The 21827-nt window shown below is 39.2% G+C and overlaps 1 protein-coding gene across 5 annotated transcripts in view; it reads left to right on the forward strand.

Annotated features, from left to right (window-relative positions):
* FGF13 (fibroblast growth factor 13) overlaps positions 1-21827 on the forward strand; it is a 296379-nt gene that overhangs the window by 40709 nt on the left and 233843 nt on the right. For 3 of the 5 annotated variants that reach the window (XM_069943097.1, XM_069943096.1, XM_069943095.1), the window contains exon 2: positions 8573-8759. In XM_069943097.1, the coding sequence (XP_069799198.1) occupies positions 8711-8759 (49 nt within the window). In that variant the 5' untranslated portion in view covers positions 8573-8710. Of the gene's footprint in view, positions 1-8064; positions 8206-8572; positions 8760-21827 lie in introns of those variants that run through there. The other 2 variants (XM_069943094.1, XM_069943100.1) reach the window with 1 other exon arrangement.

Genomic DNA, 21827 nt, shown 5'->3' on the forward strand with positions numbered 1-21827 from the left:
AATGAATCATTTTCTATAAAAATGATGACGCTTCAAGTAAATGGCAGCAGCGAAGGTCATAGCGTTCACATTTTTTTTGACTGTTCCATTTTCTGATGAAAAGATGTCGAGAAATCACAGCAAAGAGTCTACAAGTGTTTCTTTTACCTACCAAAGGCTGTTCAGCTGCATCAGCAATTCTCTTCTATTTATTGTCATTGTCACCAGTCACTGTTATAGTTTTAGGCTGGGTTCACACTACGTATATTTCAGTCAGTATATGTATATTTCAGTCAGTATATTTCAGTCAGTATTGCAACCAAAACCAGGAGTGGATTAAAAACACAGAAAGGATCTGTTCACACAGTGTTGAAATTGAGTGGATGGCTGCCATTTAATGGCAAATATTTGCTGTTATTTTAGAACAACGGCTGTTATATTGAAATAATGGCCGTTATTTACTGTTATATGGCGGCCATCCACTCAATTTCAACATTGTGTGAACAGATCCTTTCTGTGTTTTTAATCCACTCCTGGTTTTGGTTGCAATACTGACTGAAATATACATAGTGTGAACGCAGCCTTATAGAGCCTAAAATGGCAAATAAAATATACAATTATATTATAATAATAACACAAACACACACACAAAAAATAGACACTTTAAATACTAAACTTATAGGTTTGATCAATGGTGAGGGTCTCTTTACTGTAAGATCGGTAAGACTATAGAACTCAATGTTAATGTTAAGCTATGGGAATTAGAATTTTTTCACCCTGGTATGAGGTTATTGGCATCTGCCTAAGAGATTCTTTTCCTTCCTCTGTATCTATATAGTAGTGTTAGAAGTTGAACGTAATGAATAGAGATGAGGAAACTGAACCTGCCAAACCCAGATTCATTTCGACCTTTACAAAAAATGTGGTTAGCTACTGAACCGAACTTTCTGCAAAGTTCATAGGGGTTCAGCAAGATATTGGTGCTCATGTAAAAAAAAAAAAAAAAAACATATTACCACCTGTCCGTGGTCCTCTGGTGGCTCTCTGGTTCGGTACCGGTGTCTTCTATGGTGAAATCCTGCACAGACAATCTCACAGGCTGCCACTCTTATGTCTAGAGTGACAGCCCATTTAGCCAATCACAGGCCGTGGTGCTGTCCCATCACAGTCAGCCTGAGACTCCTGAGACAAGAGTCAGCCAATCACAGGCTGATTAGGACAGGAGAGCACTGTGGCCTGTGATTGGCAGAGCGGGCTGTCACTCTTGAGACAAGAATGACAGCCCACTCAGCCAATCACAGGCCGTGTTGCAGTCCCGTCCTAATCAGTCTGTGATTGGCTGAATGGGCTGTCACTCCTGAGACAAGAGTGACAGCCCACTCTGCCAATGACAGGCTGATTAGGATGGGAAAGCCTGTGATTGGCTGAGCAGGCTGTCACTCTTGTCTCAGGAGTGACAACCAGCCAATTACAGGCCGCAGTGCTCTGCCGTCCTAATCAGCCTGTGATTGGCTGAGCGGGCCTTCACAGTAGAAGACTCTGGAACCGGATGGGACCAGAGAAGAAGGACCCGAGGGAGCACAGACATGTAATTATAAGAAGCAGCCTTTAAAAACCACATTAAAACAGCTAAAAACCTGCAGTTGTTTAGCTGTTGTACCTGTCCAAAATGTATGTCTTGTATTGCACCTGATGTTCATTAAAATCAATGCAGGACCACATGTAATCTGTGGACAAGTGTGATGCTTTTTTTGTAATAGTGTGTTCGCACGTACATATTTTAGGTTGCAATAGGTAAAAACAAAAGCCACACACCGGAAGTGGCCGGTCAGCATAGATTCTATACTGTCACTAGATCACTAGTCATTAGACACAATACCAGTAAATGAAACATAAAAGATGAGGAGAGAGAGAGGTGTTTTCCTAGGAAATCTGGGTATCCTTACTTTTCTATATAAATTCCACTGACTCAGGATTAATGTTATTTTAATTGATCCTTGGAAGACTACTTCCTGTCTGACTGTTCCTTACCAGCTCATTCACCACGGTTTGGTGTCCTGGTGTATCCATGAGGCTGCTAAGTGGTTACCATTCACGATGTAACACTTAGCGCATCTAAAGTATGGTGCATGACCAAACAGCTGGTCCTACTGTTGTACGGCTTATTAGTAAGATATGGCCTATGGTTTAGCCACTTGCAAACACATCCTTGACCTCAAACTTCCTGACCTTTACATACAATATCTAAATGTTTCTCTACAGGCATATTCTTAGGGTTTCTGAGCACGACACACCTTTTCTGTGGACTGAACAGGACACAATGGTATCTCAATGATGATCCTGAGACGTTACTGTGCGCTCTCACTTTCTCTCTGGATTCACAGGCGCCAACTCTATTCTCCTCATGACAACTCTACCGGATGCATTCCTAACAGCTTCCATCAGGCTTTCCATTACTCACAATCATCTCTTAGCCCAATGGCGTGCTCCTTGACAGCTGACTCAGGCCTTCCCTTTGCTCACACACAGAGCAGTTCTCTCCGCACAACACCTTCCTTGCCGGGCATATTATCATTCTTTTGGTGCGAAACACTGTTGCTTGTAGATGTATCTCTACTCCCACCTACTGACTTTGTGCCACTTGAGCACCTCCACGTCCACCAGCACATCAGCATATGGCTTTTAACAAAATGGTCCCTGTGGGGGTAACACCTACTACTGCAAGCTGGCAGCCAGAACCTTAACTCTTGGTTTCAAGGATAGGGTGGCACTAAATGGGGTGGTAGTGTGCCATAACATTACATGGCTACAAGTGGGCTACACAATCTACATTTTTAATTTTTAAAAAGGTATCTACATATTATTATGCAATGGACAAAGCATGGGTTACTCGCTTGTATAGTCCTCCACTAGAAACAGTTTATTTATTATAGGGTAACTATCTATTGAGCGCCCACAGACAAATTATAAGTAGGCATTCTATTGCATATGCTAATAGAGCATTTGCTAAATAAACTATTCCTAAAGGAGCTCAAAAAATGGGTTAACCATGTCAGCTGGCGCTGCGAGATGTGACATAATTCATATTCTGCCTTGCTGTATTATGAATGGGTGTTTAAGCATATGCAGCCCCCCTGCTTGAGCTGAGTGAAGGGTTACCTCTCATTGGCGAGATGAATGTTTGTAGTCAGACACATGATGTGATGAGATTAACCTGTAGGCAGCTGAGTCTTAATGTAAAATATTAATACCTGCTGCAATCCCTCATTACAGGAACAGCAAGGCAATGAAGAGTTTATGTATTTGAGGCAGAATGCAGAGAATTTGGGCTGGATGTCGTAGCCGGGTCTCGATTGCGGCAGTAGATTCAGCCAAAGCAGCAGTGCAAGGGTTCATAAAAAAACACACACACCAAATCTTTTCGCACTGGTCATGAATGTTTTATCAGTGCAGTCTGACGTCCTATAGATTCAGCGTCTGCTGCTGAATGTTGTTCTATATGGAGAGGTGATAGGAAGGAGGAAACAAGTCCAGCTGTGTTTATTGCAGAGATATTCTTATTGTATCACTCAAAAAAGTCAACACTCTGCAGTGAATAAAAAAATACTATGGAACTGCATTGGCTTCCCAGGAGTATCGGTAGTCTGTGACCTATAGCTACAATGGTTAGAATAGGTCTAAGAGTCACTGACACAGTACAATATTACACTTTATATTATACTTTTACATTTAGATTAAGCATTAACATAAATCAGACTTCCTACAGAACAATTCCTCAGTGTATTCTTATTCCACTTGGTCCACAGCTGCAGTAAATATCTATACAAATAAACATAATAATATAAATAGTATTTGTTATGATATAATATATAAATATTATTTGTTTGCTGTTAATTACATTTAGGGAAATTCTATCATCCAGCTGCATAGACTTTTTCTAAACCAATTGCTCCTATCCACATGAATGTTACTTTCCTTCCTGCGTACATCATATGCATACAGTGCAAACATATCTAATACTACATAGAATGGTAATATGCAATATTAACAAGGCTTAAAGGTGTTAGCCCCCCCAAGATCTTAGTACAGTACAAACATCCTAGATGGAACATGTCTCCAAAGCAAAATAATGTGTTTGGGGAGAAGGAATCCTCTATCCGAATATTATATCAGCAGTTCTCTGTTGGGAAAGACTTCAGAAGAGAAGGATTTAGGGGTAGTGATTTCTTAAAGCCTCAAAATTAGTTACCAGTGCAGCCAGATGCAAGGGAAAGCAAATCATATGCTGGGCTGTATAGCGGTGTAACCAGCTGGAAGAGTTGGAACAATTTGGATTTTGTATAGTCCAGAGGAAAGAAGGGAAAGGTGGACATGATCGAAACCTTTACAAATGTTAAAGGACTAAATAAGGTTCAAGAGGGAAGTGTTTTTAATAAAAAAAAAAAAAATAACTCAAGAAGAAGAGGACACAGTGATGGATTAGTTAGAAAAAAGATCAGAAGCAACGTGAGAAAATATTCCGTTAATGAAAGAGTAGTAGATGCTTAGTAACAAGGTAAATGTTAAACAACTGAATTTAAATCTGCCTGGGATAAACATATATCTATCCTAAGATTATAAGAAAGGAATTACTGAAAGTGGTGTCTATGACAGTCTTCAAATGCGGCAGCTTTATCATGATAGCATATTCTGTTTTATAAATCTGTCACGCCTGAAGACTGTTTAGTCTAAGATCAGACTCATTTAATTTATACCAGAACTGGGCATCAACATTTTCAGTGAATCCATATACAGTACCACTTGCACTGCTCCCTGAGCAGAGTCTTAGGAGCAGAGAGAAATAGGCACAATACTTAGCACTGATGGTCATTCGTTATAGCCATAATTGGGGGTTGAAACCTCAGATTTGTCACTGGGACATGTCAGAAGTAACAATGAGCAAATCTCCCAAGGTTCTTTCAGTAGGTTACACTTGAAGCAGGCAGTAAAAATAGTTTTGGATTCAGCCCTTGGTGTGTAACTAGATAAGTGGTAAGGCAAATCACAGCATACTGTAGAGGAACAGGGACTTCTGTCAAAATGAGGAGAGAGTCTGCACTCTTCATAGTTTCTATGGAATCCCCATAGAAAACAGATGGAGTGCTGGCCACACATGTGAGGTGTGTACGATTTATTCTGGGGGAAAATGTGTTCCCAGAGGTTTGACCCAACAATCATTTTGTTATCCCCATTCTATGGACAAGGTGATAAGGTCGTAAAATGAGAATTTAGTATAAGAATTTATTCTTGTTACACTTATTTTATAATAAATAATTGCTAGTGTGACTATTAGCTGCAGACAATGGGGGAGATTTATCAAACTGGTGTAAAGTAGAATTGGCTCAGTTGCCCCTAGCAACCAGATTCCACCTTTTATTTTCCAAAGAGTCTGTGAGGAATGAAAGATGAAATCTGATTGGTTGCTAGGGGCAACTGAGCCAGTTTCACCAGTTTGATAAATTCCCCCCAATATCTATAGAGGACCAGGACACATCAATTGTGGTCTTAAATTGACACTGCAATTAATATTTTTAATGATATCATGAATAAAAGTTATATCTTAGGGTTGAGGTCAATGAAAAAAGGGGCAATGCACCCCATACACCTCAGGGTTTAGTATATAATTAAACAACACCAGGGACCAGGCTGCAAAAAGAGATTCCTCAGGCTTGCTGGGTACAGTGGTTCTCCAGTCCACCATAAATTCCCACAACCTACAATGCTAAAGCTTTCTAGACTTCTTTTTTGAGGGCTTGGTGTGGGACCTAGCATAGTATAGGCCAAGCATGACTGGGTTTAGCTAGGATAGGAGGCAGGGACAGGGTTAATAGCTATAATAACGGAAGGCAGTAAAGGGAGATCAGAGATAGGTCAGTGAAGAATAGTGAGCATAGTGATTGGTTGGGTCACTTACCAGAGGTGGAGCAGGGGTACCGAAGAGAAGAGGGGAGCGAAGGAGTGAAGCAGCAGTGCCCACTGGACCATTAACAAACCACCCAGCCATGTTGCAGCAGCTGTGACTGTTCTGGTGGCAAGTTGAGGGTCTTTTTGTACTTCTTTGTCGTGACAGCTTGCAGTAGGGAGGTCTTGCAGAGCACTTCAGAGTATCGTCTGGGAAAAAAGAGAGCCCATAAAAGTGATGGTATCCTTAGGATTTAGTAAAGGATTTGGTTGTTCCTGATGTGGTGCAGCTGGAGGATAAGTTGGGTGCGGTACTGCTAAAAGGTGCCCTACCAGACCTCTCTAGATTTTGCACCAGACCTCTCTAGATTTATTGCAAGGTTTGTGTTATTTGTTAATTTATTAGTAATCAATAAAAAGAGAGGCTGCTAAGGCCATCTATTCCAACTTTAGGCTATGTTCACACTTCGTAAAAGTACGGCCGTTGTTGCTGCATCAGAACCCTGCAGCCTGCAGTCTCATACGTAGTGTAAACATAGCCTTAATCTGAATACGGGGGGGGGGGGGAATGGGGTTGGGGGAGATAGGGGAGGTGTATGTGTAAAGGGGACATGGATGGGGTAGATACCAAAGTGGAGTTTGGGTCGTAGCTATATTCAGTGTGTGTATATATATATATATATATATATATATATATATATATATATATATATATCTACATATACACTGAGAACTCACATAATAATCATCTTCTATTTTCACTCTATTCCTCTTCATCACCTATGACTGACACAGCAATCCTATGCATTGCACCAACCAATATACATGAACTAACATGCCCTGCAAGACAGAAACATACAGGCATATTCACAGTAACCAGATGGCTTGATAAAACCAGCAACCCAAATGCAAGCAAGATTTCATAGTGGGAAGCTGCAATCTCCATTCATAAAGGAGAAATAGAATATTTACATAGAGAAAGAAGTTGATGTAATACAATTTAAAAGGTTCTATCCGTTTCGTATATATCAGTAACGTGGTGGAACTCCGATGTCTAGAACCTAGTCCATGGTGTTAAATCTCTGCCGATTCCCACCTCCTGATTGTCACGTATATCTGTCTTCAATGACCTTACAAGGACCCATATATATGACAACAGGAAGGTGATCATTGTAGAGTAAAAGAACTCTGTTTATAAATATACATACATACATGTATATAAATATATTAATATTTATTCACTGTTTTCATAAATATTTATAAAAACATATCACTATTCAGACTTCTCACAGTCTGCCGGTTCTCTGCAGGTAGCGTTTAGTAAAGTGGAAGGATATTAATACAATTTAAAGATCTCTGCTTAGACAATATACGGTATATAATGCCTGCGAAACATAAGGATGTGTTAAGATCAAGTCTAAAGGGGTTTGTTTATATGTCTATAGCGATGCAATTCCTGTATAGATCCCTATTGACGTAGCTCATACATATGAAGACATGTGTGTAAACAAACAACCCCCTCCCACCCGCAGACCATGACCTCTGAGATCAGGCGCTACATGTGCTCTGCTATTTGGCTATGTACATTTACACACATTGGGAGGACTGCTGCATAAAAGGGGCTGGGGAGGCAAATATGTGAATGAGTGAATGAATGAAAGGAGGCTACTAACAGATAGAAATCCATGGCACAAAGACATAGCAGAGCTCAATGTGTTCCTCTTGTAGATCTGCATAGTGATGCATAATCCGAGCTCGGGAAGGCATCAGGGTGCACAGGTAATACAGCCATGAGGAGTATAGCACTCGATCTAAATACAGCTAGATCTATCCCTGGAAACCCTGCTATATGCTGCTCTCCTGGGAGTAGTGATGATGATGATCATATACTGTGTATATATAGTGCCTAGCTGATATTATATATAGTGCTGATAGATACACAGGCTCTTGTCCTCAGTGATGTCACAACAAGTCGTATAAGACGGTGTGAGCAGGGCGGGTGGCTGATGACTGGTCTTGCTGAGGTTGTCCTGGTGTGGTCCAGCAGAGTGACAGGAGGCGGACCTCCACTTCCCTCTATTTCTAGAAGGAGGAGGCGTATCCAAGGAGGTTATTTCCAGCTCATTTCCAGCCCCGGCTGTCTGATCTGACGTCGGCAAGCTCCAGTTAAAGCATTGCTTACTACAACAGGCAGCTTTTGTGTTTCAATGTCTAAGCCAGAGCATCTCTGCTAGTTCTATTCAGTTGAGAGGGAAAGAAAGAGAAAGAGAGAGAGAAAGGGACAAGGTAAGACGCTGCAACCAGACACCTGACATAAACCCGTCGCTTTCTCCGGTGCTTGACACATGACATTAACCCATTGTGTGCCGGCGAAGCCGAGACACGGTACAATGTGTTTGTATTGTCACACGACACGAGAACACACCTCTACGTTCCATTATCCATCATTATGGATGTTTGCTTTTGTTCGCATTACTGTCTATTCTTGGTCTGGCTTGAAGTGGTGATGGCATGCAATAGGGGGTGGGGGCTGTACGAAAAATGTAAGGTAGAACATGTCTCTTTGTCTGTGTTCTTGCATGGTGGGAAGAGTAGTAAGATCTCAAAGTGACAACCTTTCACCGTCTGTCTTCTTTTTCTTTGCTCCTTTTAGTCATTGGGGGACTGAAGACACCCATACCGAGTCATTTTTTGGGGGGGAAGAAGAAGGATTTTCTGACGTATTCATCTGAATCCTTCCCGAGAAGAAATTTAATCACATTTGGGAATTTTTACAAGCAAACTGGGATCTATGAGTGGAAAGGTGATCAAACCGAAGGAGGACAAAGATGCTTCTAAGGGTAAGCAGCTTCTAATGAACTTGAATAGAAAGAGTCATTTGAGCAGGTGGTGACCCTTGTGTACCTTTTAACCCTTTACAGTGACCGTGCCTTTATGATACCGAAGGCAAAACAAACATTCATTGCATTGCATTGTATGTGCCGTATGTGTACAGAAACAAGTGTCGGCACCCTATGGGGGGAAGGGGTCATGTTGCAGATGTCCCTTTTGCGTAGAAGTTATATGCGCTCTATGCTGTCCAAGCAAGAGGAGGCATGATCTATGACATCTTCTGTTTAAAGGGCCACTAAGTAGGAAATATAGAAAACATATTGCTCTCACATATGTCTATAAAACGTCTATGGAGTATGTGAATTTTAGAGAGATTAGTAATAAAGTAGAGAACAGTGGGTAGACATTTTTGGACTGCCTATCAGTAATGCAATTGGTTACGCTTAGACTTAAAGTGGCCTGAAATTACTGAGAAGAAAAGACTGCACAATGACGACTTGAGCTTTAGTGTCCCTTTAAGCATTTTCCTTGAAGTGTGCTACCTTGTCACATGTTGCAGTCTTCCTAGGTTACCGCACAGAGGGGCACATGGTGATATAGCCCCCCTTCCAGCTTGATGTAGCACCTAATGCCTGGTGACATGAAGCAATCAGCTGGTCTTCTATAGGATCAATAATGTTAATCTTCCAGTGTCACATTAAGTAGTCTTCCCCCCCCACCTACAGAGAAAGGCTGTGCTTTCTGCAAGAATTGGATGTTTGCTATGATGTGTATCCCCCTATTACCATGAAATCGACTGGCTGTGCTGCCTGATGTAAACTGGGTGACAATTGCCATGGAGACAAGGAGGGCAGGAGGGGGTGGGGGAGGAGAGGTATATTACACTGCAACTGCATTAGTTTCATTTGCATCCTGAACACCAGCAGCAGCAGCAGCGGCGGCGGCAGTGATGCAGATTCAGGTGTTCAGCCGTAAGATACAAGTCCATGAAAGTTCATGACGTGTGAGCAAAACAGACACCGTATATAGGAAACATAAAGCAATGCTGTGCTCAATGCTGAACACTTATTTATTTTTTATACTTTTATTATTTATAAACTTTGGCACTTTATTATACTTTATTATTTATAAACTTTTGCAAAAACAAACAAACAAAAACACTACATTACCTATAACTACATTTATTATTATTATTGTTAATAATTTATTTTCTACTAAGAATATTCTATCTATCCATCTATTATCTATCTATCCTATCTATCTATCTATCTATTCTACTTATTTATCTGTCTTCTATCTAAGTCCAGATAAACTGTAGCACTCTGAAATGTATTAAAAAAATTGTGGTTTATTGACACATGCAAACAGTATCTATCTATCTATCTATCTATCTATCTATCTATCTATCTATCTATCTATCACATAAAGTAAGGCCAGTTCACACAATCGCACTTTGCCTTATGGCGTTTTTCATAGACATACTCAGTTATAATAGCAAATAGCCAAATATACAGCACTGTCCTTCTACTATACATAGGTAGTGTCTACTGTTTAATAGTTATTGGGTCCACACAACAAGACTATTATACAGTGCAGTCTCAGAGACTACACAACTATCAGCCGCATCTAAATAGCTATTTCTATGGTAAAATTTCAACCACTAAAACCAAAGTATGTGTATATATATATATATATATATATATATATATATATATGTGTGTGTATGTTTATAGATATTCAACAATAAAAGTTGTGTCTTTGCTGCATGTAGTGTAGAAAAAAAATCCCTGTGCTGCAGTACACTAAGCTTTTATGGATACACTGCAATCTCAGAGAATACATATAAATTCTAAATTCCACTTGATGCAATGATACTGCGATGATAAGCCCTGTCTGGGTTAGACTTGTGTCTTCCCTACTTGGCTGGTGGTGACTATTGTATCAATTAATGCCATAAAGTAACAATTGAAAAGAAGGCTAAAAGTATCCATACCATCATTGTTATAAATTTCCCACATGAAGCTGTAGAATACAGGGCTATGTTTACTTCAACGCATTGGAGATAATAACATAAGAGAATATGGATCCTGTATGTAAATGCTACCGAAAGTGAACCCTTCAAACGCTATTAAACCTCATTGTGCAGTGAAAAGACTCCTACACAATAGGCTGCTGGCAAGAGGAGGCTCAGATAAAAGAACATATTTGTTATTTTTCTTCTCAGATAGATTTCCATATGTTTTGTCTATTTCCCTGTTTCTTATGCATCTATGTGCTTCTTCTTGTGACCTATGAGTCATGTGAGCAGTGGGGCAGATTTCTGGATGTCGTCACTGGGATGAGGTTGGCACCGTGTAAGAACTGAGTGACGTCTGGGACATAATGGCACAGTGTCGCACTAGACGTGATAAATGTGGCTAATGCTATGGACTGTTATACAGCAGGTCAGAACTGGTCCAGAGCCTCCACCTCCTTCACTTTATTCTTTGTTTACACGTGATGACAATAGTTTTGTCCCCACCACATCTGTACAAAGTTATAAAATCATCCTACGTATCATAAAAAGCTTTAAAAAGCTCCAAGATAAATATGGTGCAATTTTCACTAACCTCAGCTTTCCAGATGAATCTATTCTAATGATCAATCAGTCTGATCTTATGTGTTTTTATCTATCTATCTATCTATCTATCTATCTATCTATCTATCTATCTATCTATTGTCTATCTATCTATCTATCTATCTATCTATCAACTATCTATTTGTTTCTATCAATTTAACTATTGGCTATCAACTATCTATCTATCTATCTATCTATCTATTGTCTATCTCTTTCTATCAATCAACTATTGTCTATCTATCTATCTATCATCTATCTATCTATCTATCTATCTATCTATCTATCTATCTTTCTGTCTATTATTGTGTAACTATCCATCACCTATTTTTTTGTCTGTCTATATCTATCTGTCTGTCTGTCTGTCTGTCTATCTATCTATCTATCTGTCTATCTATCTATCTATCTATCTATCTATCTATCTATCTATCTATCTATCTATCTATCTATCTACCCTAGCTTTTTTCATACTGCATGGCTAGACTGAATATAAATCATTACCAGGGACAGTGAAGGCTATTCATCATGTTGCATGCCTAGTTGAATACCATAATATAGGATATAGCCATACATTTTGTATCTGAGTCAACAAACATAGATGAATAATGCACTGGAAAAAATCTGCAGAATGCTACAATCCTAAATGCCAAAATACTGGAATATGAGCTAATCCTGAAGAGCACACTATAAAGTCAGAGCCATGGAAACAAATGCAGGGTATAAAACATTTGCATTAATAGAATGATTTTGGAAATGCAATATAGATATATTATTTTATTATTTTATTGCCCCTCCCCAGGCACCTTGGGGCATGCTGTTAATCTCTAAGTAGTTACATCTCCAAGTCTTTGTCATTTCATAAAACATCTGTCAGGGTAACTTTGCTGCTTTAATGCTTAAATGGAGAGACTGTATCAATGTGACCATAGCTTTTACTGCCCGCTAAAGTAGGTGTTTGGTACCTGTGTTGCTTATGGGACTTTGTGCCACGTTTACAGTACAATGCCATTTAGGCTGTCTTGTTTTATAACTTTTATAGAATACCATCCCCTTCTGTATAGAAGTACTGCCATGAGCTCATTCAGTCTATTTCCATAGGGCAGAGGTGATGGGTTGGGAAATTAATAGTTTTTTTAATATGTAATTATATATTAACAATAAGAAAAGATAATAGGACGTTGCAACAGTTGTTAACCAGGTATGATGAATAAGGCGCACACTGCTGCTGGGCAAAGTCGTTTATCACAATGACCAATCTTATGCTCCTTGTTTTATTTACACAGGTTGCCAGGGGTAAATGAAGGATTTGTAAAGGGGGGCATTTCCAGTGTATTTGTACCCCTGGCAGAGATGGCCTCCCCCTCCCCCCCCCCTCTGTAATTGGATTTATCAACCTTCTACATGTACCACATCACAATGTAAATGTGTTAACGTTCTTGTACTATTGTAGCTAAAGCTTTGGCTGTCCAGGCATGATGGGAGTTGTAGTTTTGCAACAGCTGGAGAGCCAAGGTTCCCTACCTCTAGTTTAGTGGTTAGTATTTAGTACTGTATTAGAGGTTATTTATCAAACATGGTGTAAAGTGAAACTGGCTCAGTTGCCCCTAGCAACCAATCAGATTCCACCTTTCATTCCTCACAGACTCTTTGGGAAATGAAAGATGGAATCTGATTGGTTGCTAGGGGCAACTGAGCCAGTTTCACTTAACACTATGTTTGATAAATCTCCCCCTATGTGTTTAATGTTTAGGAATGGGTGATGAAGGGGTTAATAGAGGCAGGCGAGACAGTTTACCTATCATTTTATTTTAAAGTATGGATGTAGCAGAGTCAACAGTCAGACTTGGTGCATTAACACTCTATGACTTTGTAGGTGTCAGAGCTTTTGTTGTTCTAAAGTTCCAGAAATGTTAGATGATGATGACATAACACAAAATGAATCCCCACTCGGATCAGGCGGGGTAATACAAGAGGTTAAGAAGTCAGAATCATATATGAGAGACTGCCAATTCTTCTTTAGGAGAACCAATCATATAGCCAAGGGGAAAACAAAGGGTTTATATTGGTATTGGAGTCCAGGAACTTAGAAACTTATGAAGATGCAGAAGTTCTTGCGTAAGGGCCGCGCCTCGCAAGCTGCCTTCAGTTGTTGGCTGTCTGTCGGCTTCCATCAGCTAACATGGCTTTCCAAAAGACAGCTGGGAGACTGTTGTCTGCAGTTGAAGGGGCATGACACGTAGTGCTCCATGAAGTGGTATGGGACCTTGATGACAGGAGAAGGTCTTCCTGAATACTTCTTCCTAATAACACAGTCATTGCCAGCCTGGGAGGGGATGTGATCACTCCTGTCTTCTGTATTGATTCCATACTCATCAGATAAAGGAAATATTTGTTCTGCTGAGAATAAGGCAAATGATAATACTATAATGAAGAGTTTATCATGACCTGGGGAACACAATGGGCAACTAGGCCCCCTGAGATGTTGATGGTTGAAGACCAACCCTTAGCTGGCTGTATATTTTTCCCCAGAATTACACTTGTTCTTTATTAAGGTATTTAGATATATCATGAACAGCCTAAGAACAGTTTGTGGCCTGTACTTTCCTTCTACTTCCAATGTCATTGGATTTTGTATCAAGAAGGGCACACCTTCAGAGGTACTTTAGCATTAATGGTCTATCTTCAGGATAGGATATCAGGGTGTGAACTATAGGGTGCCAACACCCGGCATCCCCGCCAATCAGCTGGTAGGCAGAGACGGCATATCCACAGTCTACTATCGGCACTCCACCGATAAGACATTGATGGCCTATCCTCAGTATACGTCATTAATGCAGAAGTCCCTGAAACCCTTTTACCATCTGCACCCTCCATCTACATAATAATATATTGCATCCATCTATATAATAATTTGAGTTAAATACATTGTTTTATTTTCTCATTCTGATCCAGAGTGACAGCCTGTTTAATAGTCCAGAGCTGTCTTTTAAAATTGCAGCAACCCTTACTTTTATTTGTTGATTCATTGTCTGTAATTTTTTTTTTTTTTATGGATGATTTTTATTCCAGGGAGAGTAGCTTTACAATAGGATCCAAAAGTAAGGATCCTCAAGGGAAAAAACCTGCAGTTCCAAGAGTCAAGAAATATAATTACATTTCCTTTTGTACTTGACACTAGAAAAGTTTTTAGAAGATAAAATAAACAAAGATTTTTTAATTACGTTTCCTGACTTGTTTTTCCCCTGAGGATACTAACCTTAGGATTAGATACACCTGCAGACCAGCAGCTGCTTGTGTCCATGCATCAGGTCTCACATGGTGAGTGACTATTTAGGACCCAACGGAGGGGTAAGCTGATCAAATTTCTTCTTCAGCTTTATAAAAGGCACCGGACATTAATCGGATAAAGGATTACTGGAGTTCAGCTATGTATCTGACAACCTGCTGACAACCTGCAGAATTGTTACTGCGGCTCTGGACTGTGATACATGCTGTAACTCATACAGGGCTATCAGGGCCTGGTGAGGGTTAAAGCATTGCACCATAGGAAAGTGACAAGATGATAACTAGCACCTTATGTATTTAGTCATACAGCCAATATAAAAACTGCAACATGTAGACTTATTTCAGGCAACCGGGTGATTTAATTGTGTCTAAAGCCCCTATTACACGGGGCGTCGAGAGGGAGCAAGCGAGAGCCGACCTGTCAGGTCAGCACTTGCAAGGCGATTATCGTCTGTAGCGGCTGATATCGGACGAATACAGCCGATAAACGTAATAGGGCCTTAAGCTCCAGGCCCTCTATCCATCAGGCAATATATAAACTGACACACGTAATAAACTTCTTTTCTTTTTTCTTTAATAAATTTCAAAAAGTTTTCACAAAGTATACTTTTCCAAAAATACAATGACAATTCACCCAGTGCATGTGAGGCAGGACATCAACAGTAGACATCCGACATCGGCTGGTTTTCAGCTGGTTTTAGTCATACAGCTCCATTTCTAACATACTGTCACTGTGGAGTGAGTTGTGTCGAGAGAATAAGCTGCAATAGTAAAGTGTGTAGAAATAAAGAGGTAGTCCATAGTTTACGTCTTTGCTGCCAAAGCAATAGCTTGTGCGGGTAGAAAGAGTAATTAGTTTAATAGCATTATAATTAAGAGAACGTGATACAGACTTTTCACCACACTCTTACATCTTGGATCCCTTTGATGATAAAGACATAATACAATTTACTAAATCCGTAATGGGTCCTGGGAGTATGGCGTACATTATGGCTGTTTGAAGCATCAAGGGGAAACTACGACAGGTGCAACCACCAATATCTCCAGTCTTCTTGTTGTGGCTGAATCTCAATGACTGAGTTAAGATGTGAAAGAAACAATTTCCATTCTCTTGAAAGGCATTAGTAAATGCATTATGGATATCTCAGGCTGAAAATTAACAAATGTCAAAAAGATCGTGCTGATGCATAGTTCCCTTTAATACGTCTTTCCCGAGTGTTTTATTCTGGTCATTTTATGCATCGCTCTATAGCAATTTCAGTTGTTATATTGGAAGTTAATAATTCAGCAAAATTGGTTGAAAAGTAATATGAGCAGTCTGTAATATCCTTCACATCGGGGGTCCATTGTTCATCTTTTATACGTCTGTCAATTATTACAAAGATTTTTTTCACAATGACATAGGAATACCATTAAAAAATGGAGACCATGTCAAAGATGGTTCTTTGGTAAGAACTACCCCTAGTCTTATTGCTGGTTTGGAAAACCCATTTTTAAGTATTGCATTACAAACATCTGAGTTCATAGAACTTTCATGTTTCAGCCAGGAGAGAGAACAGCTATAACCACAGTTTTTGCTCTAGAGGGTTTGGCATATCTCTGCATAACAAGGGCAGCCTGTGTTAATAGGAACTATACAATATTTAAATTTTCCTGAAGAGGTGCTGTAGGGGAGTTAGAGAGTTGGTCCAACGCTTGGATTTTTTTTTTTTTTGCTTCAACAATGAGAAACCTACCATGCTGCTCCATTCCTGTTACCATTCTGAGGATGCCAGGTTATAGCTGCTCACTGCTGCTCTCTGCTTTCTCTGTTGTTTTGACCCAGTAGATGTTCCCTTACTGAGTTGGATCACTGCTGTGACCAATAAGTTACTGAGCTGGCACCACCTGCAGGGTCGACACATCAGAGGAAGTGGGGAGCAGCAAGCAGTTGCAAGGGATCATGCGCGAAGGAGAAAGGAGGAGCCTATCCTCCGAAACGTCCGCAGGACACCAGGTGGACTCTGGGTGATTGTTACAGCCTGTGAGCTACCTTGTACCAGCACCTTGAATAAACACGTCTTTGCATGGACTTGTGGCCAGAGTTCGTGGATTTCTTTCTGTAAGAGTCCAGATATACGAAGGACTGTGGTCCGGAGATGCACAGGTACCAGTGTAAACACACCAGGTTTTTTCTCACTACTGTTTGGATTATGTTGCATTGTGGAGGACATAGTGGAAATTCTTGTGTGATAATCTATTGTTAGACATATATAGTGCAGTAGTACTATTACATGTACAGAGTTCCTTGTTATAGCAATCACTTTGCATGGTGTGATGTCATCCTATTGATACTGCAGTTCTTCTACTCAGGATAGGAAGCTGATTTATTAACATAAGTTGGTTTGAACAACCTGTATAGATGAGCATACTTTTTGAATGCTAACTGGTTTACGTATTGAATATGATCTATATTACCTAATTGGACATTTGTCCTTTTTTATTTCATATAATAATTATTATAAGCATATGTATCTCTCTGCCTCTGTCTCTATTCTGAGCTATTTGCTGATCCTCTCCATGCCATAACTTCTCCATGCTGACTATTACACAATTACGCTCTTGCTCCTGGCATTAAAAAATATATATTTTGTCTTACTGTCTATATTTAGTAACCAGAATTTTCTATAAAAATTTCCTTTCACGGTTTGTTTTCTGGTTTGTCTAATTTTAACCACTTCTCCAGCCACATCTTAGCCCCAGGCGGCTCCTGTCAGCCCATTTTGCTCAGAAGTCACTCAGCAATTAGCCTATTGCTGTTACATGGTGTCTGCATGGCCCCAAAATAGAAAAGTTCAGGAGTCTTCAATTGAAAAAATAAAAAATCTAAGTCCTCTCAACCTAAGAAAAATGCTGTGGAATATTAAAAAAAAAACATACAAAAGTGGGTCAATATTGATAAAAATACAATTTGCATTGAAATATTTGAGCATCCTATAGTAATACTATAGTAAATAACATACTGCAGGTAGTATAATGAGCATGTAATGTCATGTAAAATGTGGGTCTGAGTAATATGTTTTTATATATTAACATTTGCTGTCTGTGCTGTTTGTAAATAAGATACCTGGAGTTTTTAGGGCATTATACAGCAGCTCAAAGAGTTGTCTCTCTGCATTCATTTGCCCCTGCTGCAAGCACGCCTCCTGTCTGATGATTAACAGGCAAGAGGCGTGCTTCCAGTAGGGGGAGAGCTAAATGCAAAAAGTTGACTCCTGGACTTTGAGCTGATGTGTAATACCCCAATGACTCCAGGTACTCGAGCCCGAAATGAGCATAATTGTACATTTGCTTTGGCATCCTCTGTCCTTGATCTTTTCCACTGGCTGATAAATGGAATCAGTAGAGAAAGCCTATGCACAGGAGCACAATCAATGTACATGCCTTACCTGCACTCAACAATTTTACATTAAACCACATAGAATTATACCATGCTGTAGAACAAATTTCTTTATATAGAATAAAACAGGACTCCTGGAAGTAGGGGGGTTCTCAAACCAAAGTTCATTATTTGTAGCTCTGGGGCCCTCAGTGTATCGCTTACCAGCTGTTGGCGGCTGTATGTACTATTACGTACCAATGACTCCAGGGATCTAGGAGTATTACTAAAACAGGGCACTCGGCACCTCACCATATGGCTATCAGGATTGAAACCATATTACTGTAACTTTGATCATATTACTTTACTATATATTTGATTTTAGCCATGGCTTTGATAGGCTTTGTATTCTTTAATACCCAATGGGGCTCAATAGCACCTGTTTTAGCTGTATGTGGCTCTTGGGCTAAAGAAGGGTTAAAGTATAACTAAACTAATAACTACACTAATGAAACAGAGTAGCGATGTCTATAAACTATAAATATAAAATAAACAAACTAAAAATAAAAAAAATCATTTCTAAAATTTACCAGTACGATACCTATGTACTTTGTTATAGCCATGTAGCAAATGGATTCCATTATCGGCCATTCTAATAACTGCTAAAATAATTTATCAGATTTATTTTCATCCCCTTGAAATATCATTGCTAATAAATCAACAGCACGTTGTACACTGCAAACTTGGCTACGCTACACGTTACTAATGCAGAGTTGCTACAGCAATCCGGTCGGGCATTGCTACAGTACGTCTCAGCAACAGCATGCACAGATAGCCCTGCTACATCAGACAACATTATCTCTGCTGCATCTGTCCCTATACCTATAGTTAATTGTGCAGTTTGCAGGCCAAGGTATTTTAATCTGAATTATAGGCTTTAATTTTATTTAAGTTGGAAACACATAGGGGAAGGTGATTTTGCTGTGAGACTAGCATTATGATATAAATAAGTAAAAAGCTCATTTTCTCTGCATGTGCAAAATAAATGGAATTCAATTTCCTTTTTTTTCAAAATACAAAAACATGAGCCAGACTGTAGCAGAACCAAATTCAGTAAGGAAAATACATAATAATTAAATGTCCCCTTAAATGTGAAGCTCAGCATAGACCCTTGTCAAGGTTTCTATTTTTAACTTCCTGGAGGAGATGCAGACACTGACGAGAACGTGTAATGCCTATTTCTGAATCTTGAAGGAACCGAGGCCCATCTGTTTAGCCAACAATCTGAAATGCACTTTCAGAAACAAATAGGTACTCCAAAGCCTCAGGTCTGGAGTCTCTATATATTTACAGCGCTAAACATGTTAGCCGAAATTGGCCTTCTAGTTGCACACATTGAGATTGGGCTGTGATTAGATGCAAACACATTGCAGAGCCTTGTCATAACCTTGTCCTGATTTTCTACAAGATGTCAGCTGCAAAAACAGCTTCAATGTAGTCTTCTGAAAATCTCAACAAATTCGAGGTAATCAGAACTAGATGCATCGAAGACATTTAAAAAAAAAAATAATGATGACATTGAAATAAAAGTTAATTATGTAGAACTGTATGCATGTGTAAGTATGGACTGAAATAAAGTTTTACTATTGTTCCTGTTTGAACTACTGTTGTATGTCACCTTTTCTTTGTAAGCCTTTAATCATATACATTTAAAGGAAATAGCTGTGTAGTTGCAGTTTACCTATAAATTTGCTAGTCACTAGTATTGAGTGAGCATGCTCTATCAAGTATAGTGTTTGATCAAGCATCGAGCGCTATGCTTGACCGAGCACCTCTTGGTGCTCGGGATATTGGAAGACACATTAGAACTCCGGCAGTATGCCACGAAGTGATGACATGCTGGTGGAGTTATAATGTGTCTTGCAGTAACGTATTGCTTTTTGTCATCCCTTTAAAGGATTTTTGAAGAAATTTACAAAAATTATATTTAAAAAAATGTAATAGAATACTGCAAGACACCTTAGAACTCTGGCAGTATGTCGTCAATTGTTGACATGCCTCCAGGGTTCTAATGTATCTTGCAGTAACCTATTTAATTTTTGTAAATTCTAATTTCTTTACATTTTTTTTTACACATTCCTTGAAAGTGAACCAGGCACTCCCATTGATTTAAATGGGGTTTGCTATCGAAGTCAGGAAGTCGAGCATTGAAAAATAAAATTAACATGAAATATTTCAGCCTTTACATTAGCCACAAGTAACCTGATACTTCCTGTTTTCTGTAGTTCACTTGTCAGCTCTGCTGTACAGACTGGACTAGAATAAGCAGAGTCCTCTCATTACCATTAGGGGGTGGAAGAGTTGATGACAGTTCTATTTAAACGCTGAAGGCCTAAATAGGGCACCGATAATATCATGTATATCATTATATACATAAAACTCTATAAATATTCCTTCTGTTTCTCCCAGGTCTCTGGGGGAAGGGGTTATACACATCACTTACTGAACATTCTTCTCTGTGAATTGGCTCTAATTCATTTAACCTGCCATAAAGTACACACATTCAGTTTCTATAAAGTTAATAAAGGAAGAAAGGGTACTGTCTGAAGATACCCCCTTGCCAAGGCAAGTTTTAAATCAATCAATAAAAAAAGTATAATAATAATAATAACAACAACAACCATAAAAGCAAGATGTTCCTTTTAAGGAATGACATGCTCTAAACCATATGCTTGTGTCTGAGGCAGCATGCTCCAGTGCCATACAAATGTTTGAATGGGCTTCATAAGTGACAACCAATCTTCAAAGCCAAAAATGAATTGCCGATTCATTCATACTGGATAAATTAATAAGCAAGCAGTGCAACATTAAAGGGATGGGGTCCAAACACAATAATATTCTGTGACAAGGCTGTTTGGTGTTATAATAAGGTTAGGTATTGATTTGTTTTTGTATAGCCCTGCCTGTAGCTTAGGTTCAAATCCATCTCTAGAGTGTTTGATTGAGTTGAGGTCAGGGGTCTGGGCAGTCTTGATTAATGTGTGAACACAAGGTGTTCAAGCAGATAACAGTCTACAAATAAAATGGTGTGTAGATTTACCCTCAGACTGAGGCCTTTCTTTTGTAAGTCATGTTACATGGAATTTTTAATTGAAAATATTATATTTTAGAATTTTATATTGAAAATAATGTGATACTTTTACTTTTAAAAACTTTCCTGTGGTATAAATATATTAGAACACCCATGTCCCTCCTGTACTGCCTGTGCAATGCAATACAACAGGGTGTGTGGGCTCTATAGCAGCTGTAATGAATGGGAAGTATTGTTTGGACACATGTCATTTGACTCATACAGTCCCCATGCAACTTCAAGTACAACCCCACAGAATAAGTGACAAGCCGGCTGCATACAGAGCCAACATTTTTTTTAAAATTTGGGTGTACTAATGGTGGATCAACTGTATGTATAGTGCTATTTCCAGCAGTATAAGTGATCTGTCTTCAGTCAATATATGTCCCTCAATCTCATGATAATGTGATGACTCTGCTGACTCAATCCCAATCTACACAGAAAAGCTGAAAAGCAAATAGCAGAAAACATCTATTGTCATGGAAATATATGGTGGTCTGCATGTCCCCTTTGAAATGTATTTACATCGTTTTCAGATTTAGCTTTAGCTGATGTGGTTGTGCCTGGGATAAACATACCTTATATCTAGCCTAAGATAAAATTTAAAAAGAAACACTATAAGGGAAGACTAGATCAACCATGTTTTCATATCTCTAAGATGGGCATGTTCACTAGCCCTAAATATAGCA

Source organism: Dendropsophus ebraccatus, chromosome 10 (genome assembly GCF_027789765.1).
Source record: "Dendropsophus ebraccatus isolate aDenEbr1 chromosome 10, aDenEbr1.pat, whole genome shotgun sequence".
NCBI classification, from domain to species: Eukaryota; Metazoa; Chordata; class Amphibia; order Anura; family Hylidae; genus Dendropsophus; species Dendropsophus ebraccatus.